The sequence below is a fragment of the Buteo buteo genome, chromosome 24 (assembly GCF_964188355.1).
Source record: "Buteo buteo chromosome 24, bButBut1.hap1.1, whole genome shotgun sequence".
Taxonomy (NCBI): domain Eukaryota; kingdom Metazoa; phylum Chordata; class Aves; order Accipitriformes; family Accipitridae; genus Buteo; species Buteo buteo.
In genome coordinates, this window is record NC_134194.1 from 19,942,760 (window position 1) to 19,969,290 (window position 26,531).

General features: G+C 42.4%; 1 protein-coding gene across 3 annotated transcripts in view; it reads left to right on the forward strand.

Annotated features, from left to right (window-relative positions):
* Positions 1 to 24,494, forward strand: part of CTNNA1 (catenin alpha 1) — a 127,489-nt gene extending 102,995 nt beyond the window's left edge. For all 3 annotated transcript variants that reach the window (XM_075057121.1, XM_075057119.1, XM_075057120.1), the window contains 8 exons: positions 448 to 604; positions 6,108 to 6,308; positions 7,412 to 7,563; positions 10,449 to 10,559; positions 12,066 to 12,247; positions 13,039 to 13,144; positions 19,706 to 19,840; positions 23,270 to 24,494. In XM_075057121.1, the coding sequence (XP_074913222.1) occupies positions 448 to 604; positions 6,108 to 6,308; positions 7,412 to 7,563; positions 10,449 to 10,559; positions 12,066 to 12,247; positions 13,039 to 13,144; positions 19,706 to 19,840; positions 23,270 to 23,557 (1,332 nt within the window). In that variant the 3' untranslated portion in view covers positions 23,558 to 24,494. The remainder of the gene's footprint in view (positions 1 to 447; positions 605 to 6,107; positions 6,309 to 7,411; positions 7,564 to 10,448; positions 10,560 to 12,065; positions 12,248 to 13,038; positions 13,145 to 19,705; positions 19,841 to 23,269) is intronic.
* The last annotated feature ends 2,037 nt before the right edge of the window (positions 24,495 to 26,531 follow it).

The window sequence follows — 26,531 nt, forward strand, 5'->3', positions numbered from 1 at the left end:
TTTATCTTTAATTTTGTATTTGCATATTGTTTCTATTTTAGACTGTGTAAGATTAATCCTTTTTTGACCTTTTTTCTCAGGTTCTGGCAAGTAGCTTAGGAAATGCAGCCTCCAGTGTACTAAATGTCATCCTGTCTAAAATACTTAACAACACAACCTGCACTGAGAAAGCAACACCTTTTTAACATGAGCTGTTAAAGAAAGGTGAAGCTAGCTCTTGTGAATACTTGCCAAGTGTTTTTGCTTGTAATAACTAACCATAATAAATGTGGAAGCAGCTATGAGTTGGATGTGAGAGCAACAGAATAAAACACTTTTGTGTTTAAACATCAAGTTCCTGAAAACTTATTAAACTTGCTTTGTTTACTGTTGAACTCATTGGATAAACATATGGAAACTAATTGTTTCATTAAGGGTATGTTTTAAAAATCCAGAGGTATTTTACAGGTCATTAATGCTGCACTGGCTCTGGCTGCTAAACCCCAAAGCAAGCTGGCTCAAGAAAACATGGATCTCTTCAAAGAGCAGTGGGAGAAACAAGTCCGCGTGCTGACGGATGCTGTTGATGACATCACTTCCATTGATGACTTCCTGGCTGTATCAGGTAATCAGGGGTTTGATTTCAGAAATAATCATTCTCTTAACTGAGATTATTCGTGGAAACAAGTGGTTTCTACACATGCTCTGGAGTCTTCTTGGGTTTTTGGAAGGGATGGTGTTGGTACACTTCACCTGGCAAGCATCATCTTCTGCCGAGTGAGGTGTGAAAATAGAGCAGGAGATCTTGGCATGAGGAGAAGAGGTATTTTTATAGTGTGAAAACAGCAATAGTTTAGTTCAGCAGGTACTCTAGAAACCTGTCACTGCACTTAAGGCGTGTGCATGCATGAATGTATATATTTACATGTCAGTAGACAGATCAGCTTAAACATAGTGAAAGACACTTTACGTCTCAAGATTTTGAATTGCTAGCTGAACTACCAATGAATTACCATCTAGCTACTGTAGACAAACCTCACTGGTAACATTGGGGGAAATAGAATATGTTTATGTTCAAGTTATGAACTAACAAAAAAGATGATCATTCAATTCACCTTAGACTCTTCTTATGTAAACAAAAATGAACATCAAATGGTGGTCATACAAGTTAATTAAAATACAACTGTTCATATAGAGAATGTTCTGTGAATATTTTTTAACCATGTCAGCTTTAGTAAAGTTTTTTAAAAAGATTAAATCATAATAGATTAATAATTCCATTTGGCAAAATGCTTGCCAAGATAGTCCATTTTAACAGCATCATTGATAAAGACCCACTATTAGCTGCAGTGACCTAGAAATAAGGGCGGGCATTTTTATTTTAACATCCTCTAATTCTGCTCTAGTCAGAGAACATGGTGATATAACCATGTGAATTTTGTCTGCAATAGCATTCACAGATTATTGCTACAAAACTGAGGGTCTAATTTTCCTGGTGCAAACAGGCTTGGTCATCTCAAATGACCTAAAAACTCCAGTTGTAAAGAGAGATTTCACAGGAGAATGTGTGGAGTCAGAAGTACCAGGTGAACATAACTAGAAAATGTAGATGAAAAATTAAGGTCCTGAATTAAAAGACCATCTCTTTCTTTCTTTCTTCTTTTTTTTTTTTAAATTGGAAAAAAGAAAAAAACACCACCAACAAAAAAAACCCTCTAAACCCCAAGTAGTGTTTCTATGATGAGTCACCTGTATTATCATACATGTTGTATTGTGGTTCCCTGGGTTCTGAATAAAAATTTTCTTTGCAGTGAGTTAGCATAAACTTACTAGGCAATTGAATGTCCTAGTTCTTTGTATCTGTCTGTGTGCTCATCGTTGCAGCAGTAGCTGAAATTGCACAGCTGTGAGGAGCCTATTTCTGGGGAAATATATTTAGAGAGAATTGTGTGCTGCAGTTCATGGCTCCACTTGCAGTTTGCCCATAAGTGTACAAAACATTTCAAAGAGAAAAAGCTGTTAGTCTGTGAAAATGCAGTATTATTAAGCTGCCTTACGGTATTTCACTTACAGGTGTGGCTCAAAATGGGTCAAGCCGCTGGAACTGAGTGGTCTGCATCCTTGTATAGGTCATTCAAGGAGATGGGTACTCTGCTTTTGAGGGGACAGGTTATGGTGTTGGCCCACTGCTGAGTTGCTCTGAAGAGTTTCAAGGGCTTGGCAATAAGCAGGGAACGCTTCTTTTCTGGGGCAGTGGCAGGCTGACTCAGGAGAGAGTTCACCTCTAGCGCGTGCTTGCCATCCAAAATGATGCCATGGAAATGCTGTAGTTTGAGACTACTTCAGATGCTCAAGTGCATTCAGCAATTGTATGTATGTGCTGCGTTATCAAAGAGATGTTAGAAAAATTTTAAAACACTAAATATTGGTTTAAATGTCATTTGTTTGAACTTTGATAAATGTTTTCCTTAGAAATGCTACAACTCCAGTGTGTCTGCTAAGAGTCTAAACATCTCTTTGGATAAAATCGTGATGGGTATGATTTACACCAGGCTCCATTTGGGGCTATTAGGATGTTTGTATCAGTTACTAACTGTGAAGTAAGCAGAATTTAAAAGAATTCTTGTGAGTGTTTGTGTGTGTGTGTGTATAAATATATATATATATATAAAAAACCAAACCACATTCCTACATCATGAAGTATATGCTTCATTGTTCACCTTATGCTACATAATTGTATCAATTATCCACAACTAAACACTTGATGAAAGAGGTGTTGGTTTTACATAATAGCAGAGTATTGTAGAAGGAGGATACTTACATGCACAGTGTTGCAGATAAGCTTGCAGGTTACAACATTTTATGAAGGGCATAGCACTGGAAGGGCCCTGTTGAGTTAGGACAACGGTCTGGCGGTGGCAAATTGTCAGGGCACAGGAGATTAATAGCAGAGGAGTCCTGTAGCCTAAAGATCTTTCCTATATGCTCCCAACCATGAGTGATTTGTAGCCCAGGGAGCTCTAGCATCAGAGGTGCTATCTACTGAACAGTCCTTGACAGATTTTTCTCATTTAAGCTTGTGTTAGTTGCTCTTTTGACCATTTTAAACCGCTGGCATCTCCATCATCCTGTGCAAAATTCACAGCTTAACTGTGCTCTGGGTGAAGAACCTCCTCACTTTTGCAGTGTCACCTATTTGCTTCATTTGATGCCCCTAGTTGTAGTAGAAGATGGTGAAAAGGGTTTTTTCCCTACTCGCTTTCTTCATGCTGTTTGTAAATGTACAGACTTCTGTCATATGTTCAGTCAGTCATCTCTTGACTGCAGAGTCTTTGCCTGTTTCATTATTCCTCATTTCAAAGCTCTTCTGTACCTTCTGTAATTCTTATCCCTCTTGTCAGTGTCTTCCCTAAGCACTCTGGGAATGTTTGTGTGCCCACTATCTCTGTTCTTTAGAGCAGTTGCTGATAGCACCATGTAATTGTCAAATTCAATGTTCTGAAATTACCTGGATCTCCTTTGAAACCCTCTAAAAAAATCATTCCATTTGCTGCCTTCTGTTCCTCTGCCGCTGACAGAGTTTTAAGTGAGAGACTGCCCATCGCAGTGGAGCTATTTCATCTTAAGAGCCTGAAGATGAATGTTGCCTGGGCCTGATGATTGTCCTTCTTCATTATGAGATGAATACTGCATTTACAAGTGTATGAACTTTCAAGTATTTGTTCCATAACCATGTCTATTGACACTGCTGCTTGACCTGGTTCCTCCAGTGTCCCTTGTCAAGAGAAGGTCCAGCATGGAAATTGTTCTAAGACCTTCCATAGGGGACACAGTAGAGAAGCAGAGTTATATTTATGCATCTGTGGCTTTATATCCTGACTGTTGCTCTTTTGGTTTTGATCTCCTGTAGCCCCCAGACTCCCTCGCAGGCTTCTTGGGGTGTTTGGAAAAGGATTTCTTAATCCCTTTAGTGGGGAGGTGGGTGGAGATGGAAGGTGTTTGGTGGGGGTGGATTGAGGATTGACAGTCGTGGGGGACTTCTAATTCTGTTAGCTTTTCACAGTTTTATGTATTTCCTTGTTTGCTCTAAAAATCATTTTTATTGGAAAAATGTCTTTGTTGCCAAACCACACCATTTTTTCGCTATAGTTATTTTGGTAGGACAAGATCCCTTTGCCATTGCCTATGTTATTCTATTGCTGTGAGATTTTTCTCCGGCTCAGCAACAGGAAGGCTGTGAGCTTTGATGCAGGACGGCGTTATCACGTCCCCGAAGGTGGTGGTGGTGAACCTGTGCATCAGCATTTCTGGGGCTCCGCCACCCTGGCCTCAGCAGATGGCATTTTGTGCCAGACACTTGTGGTCCATATGCCTGTAGGACAGGTAGCACTGTGTGTATGTACATGCACAGAGAACAGTGTCAAATCTTATTTGTTATCATCCAACTGGAGAGTATAACCAGAGTGGAAGCACCTGGCAGTCCCATACTTCCCTGGGGCCCCTTGCAGACTTCCCCGTGGCAGGGGTTATCTTTCCCTGGAAGTGTCTTTCTGGCCACTTCGCATCTGCAAGAGACATTAAATGATCAGCAGGCATTTAAATATTCATCTTCATTTTGTCCATGCCTTTTATTAAAGTTTGTATAATCCAAAGAGGCTTTTAAATGGTCTGTGGCTTAATTTATTCGTTAAGGAATTCAAGCAATAAACAGTCTGTGTTTTGGCCTGACGCCAATGCTTTTTCTTTTTACTGTTGCAGCTTGCAGGGATGTCTGTCTCTTGCTTTAAATACCGAAACTCTGTGTGCTCCTTGCTGCAGCTCTTGTACCTTGGCTGCCTACTCAGTGACTTGTCAAATCACTAATGAACCTGTGCTTCTCTCTCTTAGGGCCACATTCTGCCCTCAGCTGAACTTGTTCAGGCTGTGTTGCTTCAGAGGTATTTCACAAGTGTATTTTTTGTCCAGGTTGCTTACAGAAGTCTTGCAATATTGCACCTGGCTCTGTTAATTTTATGTAAATTAAGTGTAACACTTCCAGCAGCAATCCTTTCAGCAAGTTTATACAAATTCTCTATCAGTCAACTCTATGTGCTTCTCGTTTCCACAAAGTCTTGCAAAATGGCTCTTTTACTACCTGCATAGGGAATAAAAGCCACTTCAGTGGCACGGGTTGGCGGTGTAGCATGATTAAGTCAATGGTAAGTAACGCTGGAAACTATTTTAAGTGACAGAGCAGAAATGTTTCCAAGTTGGTTTCTTACCAAGCAGCCTAAATGCTGATGTTGGATGGCAATATCAAAGCATTGGTATTGCTATGTTAAAGAGGTGTCTAACAGAGTTTGGAAGACCTTTTGGGCAGGTTTCCTGAAATAAGGATCCCAACCTCGTTAGGCATCTTCAGAAATCTCTTAGGGGTTTTACTCATTTTGGGCTTGTTGGACTTGATAAATGGGGGAAAGTATCTCTGTATAAAAAAGACAGTGTATTCTAAAAGTAAATTACAAACGGAGGTCTTGGCTTTATTTTTTTCTTAAGAGGCAATGAGTACTCTGCCACTGGAACACTTTCTGCATAAATCACTGCATGTGTTGTGTCTTAAATTTGAATGGAGGACTAACAGTTTAATAGTCTCTGATGGTATGTGTGTGGTTGTAGGAAAACACTATGCAGGAAGCTAGAAACATGTAACAAGTTCCCTAGTCTATTACAGCATTGAGTGGATTAGGTGTGGCGCTGGGGAAGGTGCCTCATTGCCCCACACACGTGGAATGATGGGGGAGTGGTTTGCAAATATTTGGAATAAGGGCTTTGGCAGTCCAGGGTAGGAATATGGAAGGAAACACGTTAGGGGAGAATTCAGCTAAACTCAGCTTTTCTGTTGGTAAAATAGAGTACAAACAGGGGCAAGAAGTGTGGATGCCAGTAGGTGGATGGACTGATGTGGTTTTTTGACACCTAGTTTGGAAGGGCAGCTGTTTGCTGGTTGTGTAGCAAGCTTAAAAATTAATGCTTTACAGCATCACGCTGGAGGTTTTATAGAGCAGGTCACAAACTGAGAAATTGTAATGCTGATGACTGCAACAGAAAAGAAGATATTACCACCTAAATCCTTCTTCTTTTACCACCAGAGAATCATATTTTAGAAGATGTAAACAAATGTGTCATTGCTCTCCAAGAAAAAGATGTTGATGGTTTAGACCGCACAGCTGGTGCAATTCGAGGACGTGCTGCTAGAGTCATTCATGTTGTCACTTCTGAAATGGATAACTACGAACCTGGAGTCTACACTGAGAAGGTGTTGGAAGCAACGAAGTTACTGTCCAACACAGGTAAGAGTCAGTTACTCCCAAGAGCCCTAAATTCATATTGCTTACAAGTGCATGGGCAACTGGATACTAATGTACCTGTGAAATCTGTTAAATACTCTATTTACATACTATAATGAAAATTAGTGGGAGTTATTTGCAGAGCTGTCACAAAATGAGAAATGTAATTTTACTGTGTTGACTGGCTTAAAACTCAGCAGTGCACAAGGTCTCCCTGAGTGTGCTTGCTGTCATTGACTGAGCTGTAGAAAGCTAAAATGCCGGGGAATGAGTCCCAAACAGTGAGTCAGGGCTTGAAAGTTATGCTGATCATCTTGCAGTATCATACCAGGCCCTGCAAGTGTACAGGATCCAGGAAGAAGATTTCTGCCACGTTGGGCCAGTAGAGTAAATTTTGAGTAATAATTTAGGGTAAATTTTATAAAATATCTTTATAAGTATTAAAGAAGCGTTGTATGTTGTAGTCCCCCACACCTAAACAATAAATCATGGTGTTTCCTGTGAACTAGCTGGTAACATCCATATAGGGTAAGAAATAATTCTGGTTGCTTCAATGAGTGTTGTGCCAACTGTTAGTTGTTGGTTTTGCTTTAATTACTTTGATGAGGATTCAAGGGTGACACTGAAGAAATGAACAGGCTGTAAATGGTTCTGTGATGTTCTTCCTGGGGTGTAGTGACTCACTGAAGTACAGCAGTACAACCTGCCCTCTTCCAGTGCCTTGTTAAACTTGAACTTCATGGTAGTAATATTTTTTTTTTTCCCCAAAAAAATGATGCACATCTGCAGGGAACATTAAACAAATGCTTAATATTTTATCCCATAGTTTCTAACTGCTTCCCAAGGTGTTTTCTCCTTGTCTGCTAGAAGGGTGTGATAAACTTTTCACTAAGGGGAAAAAAAACAAATAGCAGCAGAGTAAACAGAAATTGGACTAAGATTTGAGCTACAGTATTGGTGTCCTTCTGTAACAAATGTTTTGAATTTAAATGGAACCTCTGCACAGCTTCCTGTGATAGTTAACAACGAGGCATCTTTTACAGGAGTCCATAGCAGAAAGTGGCATTGGGGTGGGGACTGACTGTTTTTTTATGTTCTTAATTCAGTTATGCCGCGGTTTACTGAGCAAGTAGAAGCTGCTGTGGAAGCACTGAGTTCAGACCCTGCTCAGCCAATGGATGAAAACGAATTTATCGATGCTTCGCGACTGGTGTACGATGGAATACGAGATATCAGGAAAGCTGTACTGATGATTCGGGTGAGCATAACTTACTTAAATAGGTTTCTGCTTTTCCGCTTGCTTTCTCCCACCTTTATTGAACTGACAGGCATCAGTTCTGCTGAGAGCAGACAGCGTAAAGTTTTCGTTTAGCTTGTATTACCCTTCTGAGTCTTAAACCTGGCTAATTGCTCTGTGGAGTACTTCAGAAGTACGTTTTGATTCAAATTCATTAAACAGATCTGAGCAGCAATGATAGCCAGAGTTGTGATGCTAAATACCCTTCACGCATCTTTTGTAATATCATGTTAATGCCTTGCTTGTTAATGTGCTAAAATCAGTGACCTTTAATTTAACAGTAGCAAGTGGATTCATAACTATGGATGCTTTTTGACAGTTTGAGAGCTTAGAAGTAAAACCTGATGGCTCTTTATTAAGTAAATTTTGAGAATTAATGCTAGTTAGTCAAAAACAGGTTTAGATGAGTTCAGTCTGTAGTTCCTAGAGCATGTAATTCATTAATTGGCTAGCCTCAGTAAACAAGGACCAGTTCATAGAGGCTTTGTCTCTTCTGTGCTTGCGTGTTTCAGGTGCAGTGAGTGTGACGTGGAAGTCCTAATTTCTGATAGGTCAGGCAGCATTAGACTGGTAGGAGATGTGCAGGGAAGACGAGGAAGGGCTCCTGCAGTTGGTTGAAGGGATGCAGAAAAGAAAGTTCTGGTTGAAGCTGACCTATGGGCATATTTCTTGAACCTTAGCATGGTAAAAATGCGCAGGAGCCAGACACAGCAAAAACAAATGTAGGGGTTTTATGCCTTTTTTTTTTTTTTCCTTGTACTCCTCTGACTCAAACATAAATGCTTTGTGGAGAAACTGTCTTCATCTTTCAGAACGGTAACCATGGCAGATACATTTTGGTGATAAGTAAATTAAGGACGTACAGCCCCAGAATATATGTGATTATAGTAACCTTTGCAATGGTTACTAATAGATTATCTTCCATGTTTGCTGCTTAAGACAAAGAATCAGATGGAAAATCAGAAGAAAAGCTGACAACCACCTATGTGCTCACCATATAATTTTTTTCAAACTTAAGTTTGGGATTTACAGACAACCAATGTTAGATGAAGATATCAATGCTCCCCTGCTATGCAGACAAACTAATTTGATTCACCCCCTGCTAAAGTCCTTGTTATTCAGGACATGAAGGCATGACTGCCAATTCCACGTCGTCAGTAATTAGCTGAGCTGGCAATGCCAGGAATCCTGACGTTTCCCCTTGTGCCGCATCTCTGATGTCAGGGTGCCACGGCTTTATTGCAGCTGCCAGTAGCTAACGGCAGCTCACTGGTGACACATCAGTGACCTATAAAAAAGTTAAAATGTTTATATTTGTTGTCCAAAGGGCTGTAAGGTGTTTAATGTATTTAGCATAAGAGCGCCACACAAATGGAGATAGCAAGCCACCACTTCTCCAGGGCTTTGTCTCAAACTGGACCACAGGAGTAACCACGCTCGCAGGGGGTTGCTGCTAAGCTTGGCTGGGGCAAACACACTTACGCACTTGAAACTTCGTTTGGTGGCACTACTTGTTTTTACAGGAACCAGAAGGAAGTGTCACTGAAACACCTGATTTCTGTGTCCATGAAATGTATTTTCAAAACTAAAATCTTACTATATCTGTAGGGTATTGAAGTAAAGCTCTTTCCTCCCTGATCCCCAGGCAATCTCTCATTGCCCCCAGAGGAGTTTTTGCCCTTGATAGCAGGTTGAAAGACAGAATTACTCTTTGTATCCCCCCGGTTGTTTGGGCCTTGGGATGGATGGGCAGAGAAGGGGGCTTGAGAATCATGAACAGTTTCTAAAGGTGCAGCAGAACTGTTTTCTTTAATTTTTTTTCTTTAATTTTTTAAATATTTATACACTGAGCTACTTAGTATATGTCCTTATACTGATTTTATGGATATACTCCGTTCTTCAAGGCATGGAGAAGAGATGGTGGCTGAAATACCCTAGGTCTTGATTGTCACCAGACTCACCTTTGCTTTTTGGCAGCTATTTTGTGTATCTATCTTTATTTTAACTGTATCACAAGATGTCTGTATCGGAAAACAAGTTTGTAAAATTCATATCATGGGGAAGAAACCTGAAGAACAGGGACTTTATTTGCATCTTACCTTTTAATCACAATTTATTGCATTTATCGGTGAAGTTCTTTGTTGATCCAGCTCTCCAAAGTTGTCATGAAGTGCCACTCTAGGCAAAGATGTAGTATTTTGACAAACATGCTGTTTAAAATTGATAAGCTTTATAAAAAGTTTGCCAGCTATAGACTGGCAGTAGCAAAAATAAATCCTAGGCAAGCAGGAACTAGGTCAGATGTGTTTAGCCTACAGCATAAAAGCTGGCCCTTACTAGCTAAAAATTTTCAGCTTTTCCCGGGGGATAAGAATAAATTTTGGTGTATTTTATCTGTTGTTAATTTAGTCAATGCTTTGATTCATAATTGTGCTAAAGATGATGTCTGTGGTTTTGAACCAGGCCTTAAAGCTGTGTAATTTTAGCTTCAGAATTTCAAGTGAAGCCTTTACATTTAACCAACTTGCAAAAATCCTGTTCGTTTTGCAAAAACTTTTTTTCTGTGTTTCAAATCCTGAGTGTGTTAGTGTCCTGACAAATCTTAGATGTTTAGTTACTGGTATGTAATTTTGGGGATCCCTATTGTGTTTAACATGAGCAGCCAAGCATATATAATCACAGGTGTTCACAAGGTGGATACAGTCCCTATATTTACCTTTTTGTTGGAAACATTGAATAATTTTTACCTTCACTGATTTCCATTCTCTCTGCTTGAAAAACAATATTCCTGTTGATTTTGAGCCATGAAATCTGTTGTTTAACTGACTGAATTATTCTTTCCTCAGACTCCTGAAGAGTTGGATGATTCTGACTTTGAGACTGAGGATTTTGATGTCCGAAGCAGAACAAGTATTCAAACCGAAGATGATCAACTCATTGCTGGACAAAGTGCGAGGGTAAGGAAGAAATCTGAGCATTATAGAACTGTGACCTGCCTGCAAGAAACAGTTATAACTTGCTTTGAAAATCCAGGTTAAATTTTTTGGGGTGGTGGTGAAAGTGTTGGATCAGAAAACTGGCATTCTTTATTTCCAGTTTTCTTTTGAAAAGGAGGCTAAGTGAGATGCAGCATGTGTTGGTCTGATGGATGTGAGAAACATCTCTGTTTTATATTGGATGTTCTGAAAGATCAAAATCCTTTTAATAGTGATGAACTACTTTGATATCGCAGATGTTGTAGGCACTGCCAGCTAGTTAGGTGAGCTTCTGCAGGGAGATGTGGGGCAAATGATTCTGTCATACTAATGTTATCTTCAACAGGCAAATAGTAAGTTTGTGGGCAAGAAATTTTTACAGAACGTTTTCTCATGCATGTGTTGGTGTGTGTTTGCCCACTGAGCATTTATCAAGACAATGTTGAGAGGAGCTCAAAAATGAAATAATTTAAACTAACTGCCTTTCCTATGACTGTTAAAAATGAAAGCATTGATAGGCAATATATAATCATTAATAGGTGAAAACTTAAAATCAGTACTTTGAAGGAAAACCAGGCCTTACCTGTTGTTTTTATTTGACATGTCCCCTTCTGGATCGATAACAATTTACACTCTTGGGAAAGTGCCATGGAAGATTTTTTTTGTTGAGGCTCTTCTAGCCTGAAACCAGGCAAGAAGTAGCTAGGCCTTATTTATCAAACTTCTGCCACCTTGGCTTCAGAATTATACTAACTGAGAGTATTTTTTATGCTCTCCTTCCTTGTACAAGCACTGTCTATTCCTCTATCTGTCTCCCCCTTTTTATTTAAATGCAGACATTTCTAATTTACCTTTTAGCACAGCTGCTGCCAGAGGCTTTTTTTTACTGAAGGCTCCTTTTCACCTGCTCTTAGAGGCGTGAATGCTCCTAGTATTTATGTGAAGGCAAGGGCATTGAGTCTCATACAGGCTGTAAACCTAGTCTAATAGATTTTATTCAGGAGTAAGCACATACTCTATTTTCACTTACTCTTTCCTCAGTATGTGTGTTTCAAAATACTACATCTAGCTTTTTGCAGGAAAGAGACTCGTAATATTTCTTCTGTGCATTACAACACTGAAAGATACCCAAGTGGAACTTCCTTTCAAAACTCTTAAATTTTATAGAAAAGGCAGGTTCCCCCTCTTCATGCAGTTTTTCTTTGAGGGATAGTAATACCTGGCAAACTTGTTTGGAGTCTTAACAGTTTTATCATGCAAACGCCCGTGTTTCAGGTGTCAACTTGGCTTTCTGGGCACTCTTTCTTAAGAAAGAGCATAAACTTTGATTCAAAATGGAAGGAAATGGTTCTGTAAAGCCTCTAGGTAGAGGATTGCTATTAAAGTTTTATCCCCCATCTACATGACTTAAATTAGTTATTAGCGAAAGGTTCCAAAAAGCCTTCTACAAGCAGCGGCATAAGGCAATGTGAGAAAACTCTCTTTCAGGCTATCATGGCTCAGCTCCCTCAAGAGCAAAAAGCTAAGATTGCTGAGCAAGTCGCAAGCTTCCAGGAAGAAAAGAGTAAATTGGATGCTGAAGTATCAAAATGGGATGACAGCGGTAACGATATAATTGTTCTGGCAAAACAAATGTGTATGATTATGATGGAAATGACAGACTTCACCAGGTGAGTCTTTTTAATTTGTGCACACACCGTCTTCTCTCAGAACTGGCTGGGATGCTGATCTTTCAATGAAGTATTTTGCAAGTACTCTGAAGAGTGTAACTTCTTATGATTTCCTTTAAATGTTACCCTATTAAAGCCTGTGTATTAGCTCAGGAGATGCATTACTATGCAGTGACTGGGTGGTAATAACTGTTTAAATTGATCTGTAGACATACAGCAGTTATTGCCTGCCTGTCTGTCTTTCTTAAGGGTGATTCTTGTCCCAAGCAAAAAAAAAAAGAATAAAAAATATATACATATATATGTATGTATATTTGCTCAGTTCTTTACAACATTAAATTCTATGGGCTTCTCGATATTGCTATGCTGCAGAAGTAGTTCCTAGTACAGTGTTTGCAAAAGAAAGAGAGGGGTTTTGATGCCTTTTGAAATTCATTTAACAGATTTTATACAACACTTTTTTTAAACTTGATGTTGCATTCCATGAAAACTGCAAGTCTGTCTTCTAAAATGTTATCTGTTATCATCATTAGGTTGCTTAAAACAGTAAAATTTAAGATGGTTTTATTCCTAGATTTAGTCTAAATATGGGGAGGGGCTGGAAGGAGGAAACTGTCTTGAAAATGAAGGTGCTGTAATTGTTACACCTACCTATTTCTGTGCAACCTTTTTCATGCAGTTTGGGTGAGGATTCACTTCCAGTACTGTTTGGAACAGAATAAGAAAAGCAATATGTAGTGCACTCTTCCAGTTTTCTGGTGCTAGAAGGTAGACTCTGTTCTGTTTTGCAGAGGTAAAGGTCCACTGAAAAATACGTCAGATGTGATTAGTGCAGCCAAGAAGATTGCAGAGGCTGGGTCAAGGATGGACAAGCTGGGACGGACTATTGCTGACCATGTAAGTCACAATTCATTTTCATAAGCCTCCAGCACAAATTGAGGAATAGGAGATCTTTTAGTACTGCAGACATGATGAACAGAAGAAAATATGTTTAGTTTTGAGGTTTGGGGGGGGGGGGGTTAACTGATTTTCCAGACTGCTGCTAGAAAATTCTAGCCTTTTCTTTCTAGCTGCTCTCCTGCCACCCTAAGCAGTGTAAGCAGCTAAATATGCCCAGCAGTAACACTAACAGCTCCTTGGCTTAAATCAGGCACCTACCATTTTAAGGTAGCAATATGCCAACATTGCTTCATGTCACCTAGTATCTAGGCCAGTTTCTGTAACTGAACGGGACTGAAACTGAATTTGTGTTTCTTCTGTCATGCTCAGAATATGCCCAATACTTTCCAAAGCAATGACGAGACTGCGTAGGCAACACTAATTATTGCACGTGGCCTATTGCACAACCTTTAATATTATTTTTGAGGCAGCTTTTTAATATTGACAATTTTCAAATGCCCCATAGGCTGAATGGTGAGATTATCAAAACTCTCTAGTATCTTTTTTTGTTGTCCAGTCAGAGTTGATGAAGACTTTGAGCAAGGCACGTAATGACCTGAGTATTTGCTATGCTGTCCCAGGCTGTTGTGGATGTTGTTGTGCTATATGTACAAAAGTATTTGAAAAGAATTCTTGTAGGATTGAACGAGTATGGCCAGCTCAGGGTTTTTATGCAATGCATCTGCCTGTCCTGAGCCACTTCAGAAACTGGTTTGGGCCAAGCAAAAGCGCCTTTGGTCTCAGTCCACACCCAAATTGCAGGCAAACATCAGCATTAGTAATAATATTCTGCCTTCAAGAGAGACCCTGAAATGCAGGTAGGTTAGGTCTGAGATCATGGACTAAACTTTATTTTGTACAGCCGTCGCTTGCTTTTCAGTCCTTCTCTGAATGCAAATTCATAATGCAAGGTTTTAAATAAAACCATGTCACTTTGGAAGTAAATCTTTGTAGTGCAGATCTCTCTTTAAATGTTGCATCCAGAGGATGTTGTCTTCACCCTAATTTATTAATGATGCAGTGAGAAATGTTCAATGGAGAGATAAAGTTGAAAAGTTTTTTTTAAAATGGGTCTCCTTGCTATAGCATTTTGACAATGGTATTTCTGGAAGGATCACGTGCACTGCTGCTGTAGGTAAATGAAGCAGGGAGCAGTTTGCGTTAGATCTCGGGGGATCTTGGGCTGAAGGTTTACAATACTTTTTTTTTTTTATTCTTCACATGTTTTATGCAAACTTGGTATACGGTTTTCTGCACCAAGCCATTTCAAAATACAGAAGAAAACTAAATGGCTCCTTTTAGTAGAAGTAAGGTCCTTAAAAATGTAAAAGATTAAGCACATGTTTGAAGATAAATATGAGCAGGTCTGTACAGTTAGTCATTTTGACAAGAATATGGCTTTTTTCCTGACTCCATACTCTACTAATACTTTCAGCTTGCATATTTCATTAGATATGCTTACATACTCTTTAGAAACTTGTAAATGTAGAACTATCTGACAGTTACAGAGGATGTGCAATGCAACCATTTCAGCAGAGCACTAATGCCTTCCTATGCCTAATATGGGCTTTTAACAAATGGATGGGTTTTTATGTCCTGTTCGCCATGTGACACCGGGTGAATCATGACCCCTCGTGTTAGTGTGTCAGGAACTCCTAACTCCTGCTGTCAGGCAGTTTTACAGCACATTTCCTTTGAAACCATAAAAGCTATTATCCAAGGTATTTCGTGTCTGTTGAAAAGTGTCTAGCCATCAGCTGGCAGATTTTCCCAAAGGTGTTCCATCTTTCACTCAAAGTAGCAGTCTGCTTGTTTTGAACAGGGGAATATGAAGCAGTTATGAGTACAACACAAATGAAAATGATTTGCAGCAAGACAATGATTCTCCATATTATTTTTTTTCAGTGTTGAAATACTTAAAAAGTAAAAGAAAAATTCTGTTGCTTTTTTTCTTTGACAGTGGTGGGAAGTTGAGGTTACATCAGTATCTGATTATTAAATTGAAAGGAGCTGGGGGCAAGTGTAGGGATTGCCCTGCTTCCCAGTAAAACGCTCCAGCAGCCTCTTGCTGTCGAGACTGGTCCGTGCGCTGCGGAGGCTGGTCCGGGGATGTGCTCCAGGCACAGGCTGATGGCTGTCCTGGGTGACAGCTGCTGGCACGCATTGCCACGTGCCCATCCTGCCGTGGTAACTGCTTCCACTAAGTGTCTGCTTTCAGCTTCTCTAACCAAACAGCGCCGAGCCCAGCTGTTACATAGGGCTGGCGGGGGCATTTTATTGTGAATTATTATTACAGCAGTGTTCATACCCTAAACTGGGGATACAGCGGGAGGAAGAAAAGTCTCTGTGGTTGCTTGCTTACACCTGCCAGACGCATGGGGATGAGGGTTTTGTGCTTGTTTTAATCAGCCCGCACCATGGGAGAGCTCTTCTGTCTTTCCCTGCCCCTTTTCTTTGCAAAAAGGGAGAAAAAGGTGATTCTGCTTCTCTGCAGGTGCAACTGGGGTGGTAGGAAGCAAATGTGTATGCATGTTTGCTCTGTCCAGGATGGCTCCTGGATTTGACTTGGACCAGCCAGCTTAGGTTTTGCCAACAACCACCACTGAGTCTGTGGCAGCATCTTATTTGGGGGGGTTTGGGGAGGTGGAGGTGTCCCCCAACACACATTTGTTTCTGTCTACAATGTAGCTATCTGCTGTGACCCTGTTGTGGGAATCCTCCCAAGCTAGTTCTGCAGATGGGGATTTTTTTGTGTCTGTGCCTGTTGTAGGTCAATAAAATAATGTAATCTTTCTTAATCAGTGTTGAAATTGTTGCCTTTTGGGTTTTTTGGTTATCTGAGTTTTCCGGTGTAGGAAGGGACAGGGCTCATACAGGCATCCACAGTGCATTTTGTTGATGTTCGTTTTTATCTTGTGTTACATCTCTATTTAAATGTCATCTGTCTTTGAACTGAATTCTCTGTTCTGCTCGTAGAAATAGCACACGCAGTATAGGATGTGGTTTTCCAACTCGTGTCATATTGATATATACGACCGAATAATATTTCCTATTCCACTGCTTCCCCCACTAATGTTTTGCTGCCTCTTTCAGCCATTGGTAAACATGCGGCAGCCTCTTTCCTTGAGAGTGTCTTTCCTTAAATGGTTTCCATAAACTCACAACCCATAAAGCACCTTGAATTGCTTAGCGGTCCTTCTGACGTGCCGTATTGTGCATTTGTCAACATTCAATTCAATCTGCCGCTGTGCTGCTCGTTCGCTTTGTTAGATGAGCTGTTTGGGAGATGGAGAGCATTTTCCAAAATGGTAATTTCAGCTTTTCATTAGCTCTTTGGCCAATGCTATTTGTGGACTTTCTCTAAAACATCTTGTACTGCTGACTAATATTGATTAGCTTAAAAAATTAACCTGCATGCTTTGCTGCTTCATTATTCACAGTTTTCACTTCACTGATGGAAGCAACATGCCTATGTAAGACTTGTAGATACTTTGGGTCTGTCGTTACTTTCCTTGGAACTAAGAAGGTGATTTCTGTTAGTTTATGGTCACACCGGGTCAGATATCCATAAAGCCATCCCAGCTCCATAACCTGTGTCACACAGCCTGATACGCTTGTCCCAGCTTGCCAAAAATCCTGTTATAGTGCATTGTGTGTATGTGCGTGTGCTGCCTTAGATCACAGCTCAGCAGCCTGCCATACAGAGGCATCTCTATAAGCAACATAGAGTACAGCTTTTTTATCTCTGCTGTGCTGAAATGCCACGTTGGCTTAGAAACCCCACTTGTTCTGGCCCTGGAAAAAACAAATGTATGTATTAGCTACACTCACCCTCCTTTCAGAGTTGAATGTCTGTTATGGCAGATCAGTTACTGTTGTGGGAAGCAACTGCTCTATGTGAATGTGACCCCCTGTTTGCACACCACTGCTTGTGCAACATGATGATCTGTTCTGATGCAGTCTCCTTTTGTGCCTTTTATATACAGGGAAACTTTGGTTCCTACTTTGATCTTGTAGCTAAGGAGAGAAGGTCTGCAGTGAGAATTAGGGCTCAGACCCTACTGCTGACACCCAAGAGGGGATTTTTACCTTGCTCTGAAAGGAGAGGAGAGGCTGTGTGGCCGTAAGCAATAAACCTGAGCTTGATTGAAGCATTAAGTAGTAAATTGGTGCCACATTTAAGATTATTCTTCCAATCATACCATGTCCATTATGAATTTTCATTTGATGGTCCAGTGTACAGGATCAGAGTACTAGATGAAATGGGATTTTGCTGTGAGCCAGAGGTGTGTCGAGAAGAGCTCTCGCAGACTGCAGACCTCTGAATCTCAGGGTCTGGTCAGTGGGAAGAGCAAGCAGGTGCTGGGTGAAGACAAGCGAATGCTGCTTAGGGCAAGACTCTTCTCTCCTTGTCACGTCTAACACTGGTAAATCACTGTGGCCGCTCGTGGTTTCTATGGAGTTTTTGGTGCTTGTCTGGAGACAGCCGGTGGCTGGCTTCTCCAGGATGAGCGGCTGGTCGGGCAGACCTGCAGCTAACGCACTGCCTGGAGGGGAGAAGTGGAGGGTGGTATGCCCTGCTTGCTGTCAAGCTAAGCTGTGGGGCCAGGGAAAAGCATTTGGATTTCGTATGTGAGTGCGCGTGTGTATGGCATGCTAGAAAGCCTGCATTTAGTGACTGGGAATTGTGTACCAGGACTGGGAGTTTCTGGATGGAGTGCAGCTGTCTTCAGAAGGATGGAGATCACTGCAGGGTCTGCCTTTAGTCCTGTCCCTGGTTAATGCCAGTTGAATTCCTGATCTGCTGGAACAGTGCTAGAGGTGAAATAATGCTGGGTACAATGTTGCCTGCCTTAGAGCAGAAAACTTAAGAATCATTGTGAATCTGATACTGGTTTTGTCCAGGAGACCTGTGAATGCTTGGTGGGAAGGTGGGAAGATGATGTGCAAAGTAGCCGTTTCAGAGGAGGAAATAGCATGGGAGCTTGCAGTGCAGTGCAACTAGTCACACTTGCTCTGGGGTTCAGATCGGGGTTTAAGCAATGGTGTGTTTGACACAATGCAATGTAAAACCTGTGGACATTGAAGCTATAGGCGTCCTGTGTGTGCATGTGACAGCCAGCTCTAAACTTGCTGCTTTGGTCAGAAATGTACATGCTGCCACTGTGGTGTCCTCACCTGCAGGCACCAGAACACGACCTGTTGGACCGTAGTATCTCCTGCATCCCTATTGCAATAGCTTCTGCCATTATGAATATATCCAGACTGGTTTAAAATCTGCCGTCTTGGACACGGCTTGCAGCATCACTGGCGACGTCTGGAGGTCAGAGCCTCCACGGATATTGACCCAGTCGTGAGATGTTTGGTGCCCCACGCTGGGGTGCAGGCAGCCATAGGTGCCCTGCTAGTGCTGCATGCACTGGGCAGGAGCGTGGCACATATGCCCTTAGGTTTATTCATCAGCAGCACGAGAGCTTGGTGGGAAAAGGGTTTGTGGAGTTCAATGCATGGCAGCTGCTTTATTCACTAGTCTTCATGCAGCCAGAGCATGCCAGTAGACCCGAGATGGCCTGTTATTTTTTGAAGAAGCCATGCTGGGCACCATGCTCGCTGCTCTTTTTGAAGATGCTGCAAGACTGGCATGGGTAGTAAAAGGCTTCCCGTAGCCTTTTTGTCTTATGCTTGCAGATCCCGTTTTGGACTGTGGCTGCCCCTCAGCAGGGCTCCTCTTGTTTTGAAATCCAGTGTGAGACTGGCTCATTAATCATCTTGCCGCTTGGCTCTGTAAAGCAAGAGATGGCCCTTCGTTTCTGTCTGAGAAAACAGCTTTCTGAACTGCACTGCAGTCTCTGGTACCTACGTAGTCTTTCAATTGCAAAGCTGAAAAAGTTACTTTTATCTTACGGATGAGTGCTTCAGCAAGCACTTTAAAAATTTTATTTCATGCCTGGTGAGGAATCTAGTTTCCACACTGCTAAGAAATGGGAGCAGAAGTCAGGAAAATATCTACTTTGCTGGATATAATTGAGTAACTGTTGGGTTTATCATTTCCTAGCTTAAAATACACGAGATTGAGAATTGAGGCTGGATTTGGTAACATCTGCTAGTTGCAGCTTGAGATCTTGGATGTCAAATCGTTGCTGCTGTGTCCTGTACAGTGTACAGGGAGGACCTTTTATAGTTAACAAGTCTCCTCTGGAAGGGTTAGGTAGCCCTCCTCCTCCTCCTCCTCACAGGGAGCTCAAGGACAGCTGCGCAACTGAAAGGAGCCCCGGTGATTTTGTCCAGCGGCTGCCCCTGTGTTCTGATAGCCTGTGTTTATTGCTTCTGGTTTTTAATATGTATTTAGTGATGCTCATGTATTGCTCAGCTGTCTTTGAAAACCAAAGCTCAACAGAAAGGGGCACGATCTCTGGCGCACATTAACTATTACAGAACAGAGTTGTCTGGTTTCTCCCTAAATGATTTCTGTTCCAGTTTTTGTGATTGCAAAGTAAAACTTCACCTTTGTTTTTCCAGTGCCCTGATTCTGCATGCAAGCAGGACCTCCTAGCTTACCTGCAGCGCATCGCACTGTATTGCCATCAGCTGAACATCTGTAGCAAAGTGAAGGCTGAAGTTCAAAACCTTGGAGGGGAGCTGGTTGTGTCTGGGGTATGTATGAACTATGACATGTCCGGTTTGTGCAGTTTTTCTTCCAGGGATAACAATTATTCCAAGCTAAGCTTTTATGCTAAACATTACAGAATATAGACAAGAGATTTTGGAGCATTCGGTCAAAGTTTTAATGTATGCAGAGTTTATAATACTGCCTGCACTGCCTTGTTGTTCTTGGAGGAAATGCTTACTGTTTGAACGGGGGAAAATACAGACTTCACTTTTCCTTACTCAACAGTGTAGACAGATTCACTTTACCTTTGTGTAATGTACTGTTTTTCCAGACTGCTCTTCACTCTTAGTGAGGTTAAATCACTTCAATCAGCATAGCTAAACCTACCCCATGTCTCTGCACAGCTTTGGAACATGCTGGGGCCCTGCAATGCTCCAGGGATGTTAATATTTCAAAATAGCTGTGCCCTGAAGAGTGCAGGGATTTTTAGTGGCTGCTCTGTTTTATGACAGCTGAAAGCTGCCATAGGCCAGTCTGCTTCCTTGTTCTAGCCATTACCTAGCAAATAATTTTTTCACTGTGGTTCATGAAATGCTTCCTCTAAGAGGAATCTGTATGACGGATGTCTGGGGGGAGGGAAGTGGAGCTAAATTCTTAATTTCTTCTGGCATATTCTTCCTTGCCCTGGATGGTGCTTTTGCACATCTATGTCATGACTGAGGTAAGAGTTTTGAAGAAGGGACAGAAATAGCTGATAGTCCAATATTGCTATCGGAATCCTTAAAAGCAAATGGAAAAAAAAATCTTACCACCTTCTGCCATTTAGATATTTCAAGTGCTTAAACTTAATAGCACATCCTTTTCCCCTGCAAACAAACTAGAATTGTAGAATGAGTGCTTTGGGACAGCAGTAGCTGAGGGAGGTCTGCAGCAACCTGCTGCAGAAGCAGTGGTGGTAATGAACCACACTTGCATAAGCTTAGCACCTTCACTGGGGAGATGGGCTTCTCTGCTGCACCTCCCACTGCTGCCAGTCCCACATGCTCGGATTTCCAGCACAGCAGAGCCGAGTGATGAGATATAATGAAACGTGTTGCTGTGTGTCTCTGTTGCATGCCTGATGTCCTATTAGCTGAAAGGCTGAAGGCATCATGCTGTCAAAGAAGTAGATGTGTCATTATGCAATAATACGTACTCCAGTACTGCAGTTATTCAGTGTCTTCAGAATTTACATACCCTTCTGCCATAAATTAGTTACGAGAACAGGCTGGCATCTGTAGTCTAATCTCCTGGTTTCATCTGTTCTCCAGGAGTCTGTCCACTGGGGCTAAATATTGCCAGTAGTATTGTTAAACTTCTGTCACATGAAGACCTCTGCCAGTCCAGGAACTTCACCTGTGTAAAAGTAAAATTCTTCTCAGTGTTAACATCCTGCACCATCCACATACCACAGAAGTTTTGTGAAAGCAGAGCTATAACCAAGGCAGTAAGAGCTTGCACCCTAAGCAATCTGACAATTCATTTAGAAAAGTACCTCCTTGCTTTCACTGCATTTAATATTATTCTTCCTGCTGTGAAGATTTATGGAAATAGTCAAATGCAATGAAAGTGTTTTCCAGCATGATGACTGGGGTGAGGAAAGCAGATTACACTGGTTTGCTGGAGGGCATAGATCCGACCTGCCGTTATGGTACTCAAAACTCAGTGTGATGGAAAGGAAGGTACCATAAGCACCATAAGAAAAGCAACCACCCTCCTGCTCAGCTTGGTTTGCTGCTAGACAAGAAATGGCTTCGCATTTTTCCCCCAGACCTTCCTTAGATGTCTACAACACAGGAATTTAAGTGTGTAGAGGCAGCTCAGCTCTTGTGTAAGCTGAGCAGAGGTGCTGAAACCCTGCCCGAGACCAAAACCCTGCCCCAGACCGGTTGGCATTCACAAGCCAGAGGTCCCACGCAGAGCAGGGCACTGGCACCCTGGAGCAGTGGGGTCCCAGCTGAGGTCACCTCAGTGGTCCTCTTCTCTCTCTTCCACACTGCCCCATTTTTGGCTCTTCATCTTTGCTGTGTGCTAAAGCTGAAGTTGGACACCAGGGTCCCACCAAAGCCACTGTAGAACTCCTCTCCTTAGCTGGACAGGGGAGAGAAAATATAATCAAAGGTTCATGGGTTGAGATAAGGACAGGGAGAGATCACTCACCAATTACCATCACAGGCAAGACAGACTCAACTCAGGAAAATTAATTTAATTTATTACCAATCAAATCAGAGTAGGATAATGAGAAATAAAACCAAATCTTAAAACACCTTCCCCCCCCCTACCCCCCACCCCTCTCTTCTTCCCAGGCTCAACTTTACTCCCGATTTTCTCTACCTCCTCTCCCAGAGCAGCACAGGGGGACAGGGAATGCGGGTTGGGGTCAGTTCATCAGATGTTGTCTTTGCCGCTCCTTCCTCCTCAGGGGCAGGACTCCTCACACTCTTTCCCTGCTCCAGTGTGGGGTCCCTCCCACGGGAGACAGTCCTCCATGAACTTCTCCAACATGGGTCCTTCCCACAGGCTGCAGTTCTTCATGAACTGCTTCAGCATCTGTCCCTTCCATGGGCTGCAGTCCTTCAGGCACAGATTGCTCCAGCGTGGGTCCCCCACGGGGTCACAAGTCCTGCCAGAAAACCTGCTCCAGCGTGGGCTCCTCTCTCCACAGATCCACAGGTCCTGCCAGGAGCCTGCTCCAGCGCAGGCTTCCCATGGGGTCACAGCCTCTTTCAGGCATCCCCCTGCTCTGGCGTGGGGTCCTCCCTGGACTGCAGGTGGAGATCTGCTCCACCGTGGACCTCCCTGGGGTGCAGGGGGACAGCCTGCCTCACCATAGTCTTCATCACGGGCTGCAGGGGAATCTCTACTCTGGCACCTGGAGCATCTCCTCCCCCTCCTTCTTCACTGACCTGGGGGTCTGCAGGGTTGTTTCTCTCACATATTCTCCCATTGCTGCAATTCAGCAAGTTTTTTTTCCCTTCTTAAGTACGTTCTCCCAGAGGCACTACCAGTGTTGCTGATGGGCTCAGCCTTGGCCAGCAGCAGGTCCATCTCGGAGCCGGCTGGCATTGGCTCTGTGGGACACAGGGGAAGCTTCTAGTGGCTTCTCACAGAAGCCACCCCTGTAGCCCCCCCACTACTAAAACCTTGCCACGCAAACCAAATACAGTCACAAAAGCAAACAGCAGAGTACAAATCTTTTCACTTGCCATTAATATGGAAAAGGATCATGGGCAAGTGTTGCACTTTCACTTTTGGTAGCCCAAGTCAGGTTTTTACCACTTAGTGTCCAAAGAAAAATACCACCTCGAATTTGGAACTTCAGATTTCAAAAGAAAACCCAGAAAAATCAGGTTTTGAGTGCTTTTGTCGTGCTTTCTGGAATGCTGTATTTGTGTGGTTGTGATGGCATGTAACACGTGTGTTACTGTTGGCAGGTGGACAGTGCCATGTCTCTCATCCAAGCAGCCAAGAACCTGATGAACGCGGTGGTGCAAACTGTGAAGGCTTCCTATGTGGCATCGACCAAGTACCAGAAGTCCCAGGGCATGGCTTCGCTCAATCTTCCCGCCGTCTCTTGGAAGATGAAGGCTCCGGAGAAGAAACCCCTGGTCAAGAGGGAGAAACAAGATGAAACCCAAACTAAAATCAAGAGAGCGTCCCAGAAGAAACACGTTAACCCAGTGCAGGCTCTCAGTGAATTCAAGGCGATGGAGAGTATTTAAAGAGAGGTCTCTGTCTTGGTTATTTTTTTCTCTAGCCCACTACTGCTACTTCCAGAACTCTACTTTTAATATTCTAAGGATTTTTCAAAAGTTTACTATTCCTCAAAATGTATTTACTTAATATAATTTTGATAACTTTGTTTAGATTACATGGGGAAAAACTCAAATTTATAAGTCCTATCAATATAGCTTCAGCCTGCGGAAGTGTGTTAATTTAGATTGCTTTTAGATTTCAGGGGTGTATTTCTAGCAGAAAATTGTTTTGTATAATCTTGCTTCAAATAAAATATTCTATAACCAAAGAGGATTTTACAGTAACACTAATGGTTAACACTAATAGTTGAATCATACTACTTGGAGACTGCAGTTTTTCATTGTGATCAAGAGAGGAAAATTAGATCTTCTCACTCAAAAAAAATTAAAGTATTGTATGTGTTAGTATATTCCTGCTGTTGGGGCAGACAGGGAACAAGCTCTGTACACTCAAAGGAGTATGAAGATACAGCAGGCGCTAGCTGCACTGCCACAGGTGCGACCACAACTGGAAAATACCTGGAAAAACTATATACCCTTGCCTGGGTTGGGTTTTCCTGGAGGTCGCAGAGGGAGGGGGTCATGTTCGGAGATGTGCTTGGTGGTGCGTTGGTTATGTGATGCTGCTTTTCCTGGGCTGCCTTGGAGCTGTTCGCCTGACGGGTCATTTCCACGCGTGCCCGGCGTACAGAGCGCCAGTGGGTTACTTTGCCGCCAGCCTTTTCGGAGGGGGTTTCACCCGCGCCTCTGCTGGGGGAGCACCCAGAGCAAATCCAGTAAAACGTACAATCATGGAGGCGGCTGATTACTTCTGTATGACACCGGACGGGAATTTTAATGCCTGGTTACAAATTACTAATGTATTTTGCTGCGGGACACTAATAAAGTTGCTTTTACCAGCTGGTGTATTGTGGTGCTGTGAATGGAGTGGGCTCCCAGCCGCCCCTGCACCCCCTCCCCGGCATTCAGATGCAAATCGGCTTTGTACTCATTTCTCATAATTGCTCTGCATCCTGCCTTGGGCTTCCAAAGGCACCCAGCAAATAGTGTTTGCTCAGGCTGCAATTTAGACTATACATTATTTGTGATAACTATAGCTACGAGGTATAATTTTGCTGTCTTATTTAAATTTTATGAATTTCAGTGTGTTTTACTCTTACCAATAAAGTCCAGTATTCGAGAAGAAGCACTTGCGCAGGTCAAAGTTGCGTTTGCTGTTTCTGTAAAGCATTCATTAAAATGGAAAGCAGCCTGTTCTGTAGTTAAATGTTTTAAACCGCACCTAAATTTTAGAGCCGAGCCTTGGCAGTGTTATGTTATAATTTTATTTAGCTTGATCAGCTTATAATTTACTATATCAAGGTTATTGCTGTCATTTTACCAAAATGCTGATCAGAATTAAGCTAAATAGTTCTTGGGATATTTTTGCCAAATTTATTATGCTTTCAAGCATTTTAGCCTCTTGAGTACAGATAATAAACAACTGAATTATCTACCTGTTTTCATACACCTTTAACATCTAATCAGGCATCTGTTGAAGGGCAAGCTAATGTGCTGCTTCCACTGACATTCAAGGGTTAATGTCATAGATAAGCTGTAGATCTTGCTTTATATATAATTATGAACTGCTTTTATACAATATGGTTGGGGTTTTTTTTTTCTCTCCTGGTATTAATATAGTTGTCTTAAAGGCTACATTCCCTGGGCTGCTCGGTGGTTTTCTTCGAAATACATATGCTATTCCCCCCAAAATGCAATCTATTAATGAGCTTTATAAAACAAGCCATATATTAAGATGTACAGAGGAGTTTTGTATGTACTTAGCTTTTAAATAAATCTTAGTTTATTTTATGCTAAAAACTTTGAGTATCAAGTTGGCAAACAAATTAAAATATGGTTCCACCTGATGAAGGCTGGTGTGAAAACCCAACTGGGAAGCAGGAGGTGGGAGGGAAGCTGGTGCCTCTTGGCTGTGAGAGGTAGCGAGGGGGGCTGGGAGGCCGACAGCCCCAGCTCCTTTTTATCCAAGAATTGCTGCTCCTCTGAGAGTTTCATTTGGGTTTGTGGAGAGGTGCATCAAGGTAAATCGTTAATGGCTGTAACTTAATTGCTCTGGTTAGGAATGCATCCACAAGTGGCTGGGGGGAAAGAAAAACTGTCTCCCCAAAGCAGAGGGAGGATTTAGTGTCATATTAAATCCAGTTTTCAGTTTCTGTGCTGCAGCATAAATAGCTGGTACGTGGTTATCGACACTTGCGCTTCTGCTGCTCACCAGGACGAGCCCTGTCTGCGGGCGGGTGCTATGGACACTGGCCCAGCAAAGATCTGCTCCAAACCCAGGGTGAGTTCTGTCTCGCCTCCACAAACTGGCTCCATCGACAGGCGGGTGAGCTTGGTTAAACGGATGGGGCGGCCCGCTGCAAGGGAGGACGCGGCAGGGGCGGTCAGTGCTTTTTACGTTTGTACGAGTAGAGGGAAGGCTGGTCTTGTGGGCCTGGAGGAGGGCCAGTAAGTGGCAATTTGTTCTTTCAGAGTGGACCCCAAACTCCTGGTAGCTCAGCAGGAGCCGGCACAGAAGCAGCACCGGCGCCTACTTGTGTTGCCCCAAGTGAAGCAGCAACGGGGCCTCCGGCTTGTTCAGCGCTGGACCTGAGGTCCTGCGAGTGGGTGGCTCAGTAGTTTAAAAAAAAAATTAAAAAATGTAAATACGCTGATCCCAATGTGTCAGATAATTTCAGTCTTAATCAAAACCTCCCGTGTGAAACCGGCAGTGACACTTCAGGGCAGCGGTGCTGCGCTGCACAGCGAGGGGGGTCCGGATGCGAGTGAAGCTGTAACTTTATTAGAGCGCCAATTGAAAAGAATTACAGTAATTACCGCTTGATGTAATTAAGCGCTGGGGAAGGGCTTGTGCAGTTGGTCTCTGCTGTGGCTGCTGGAG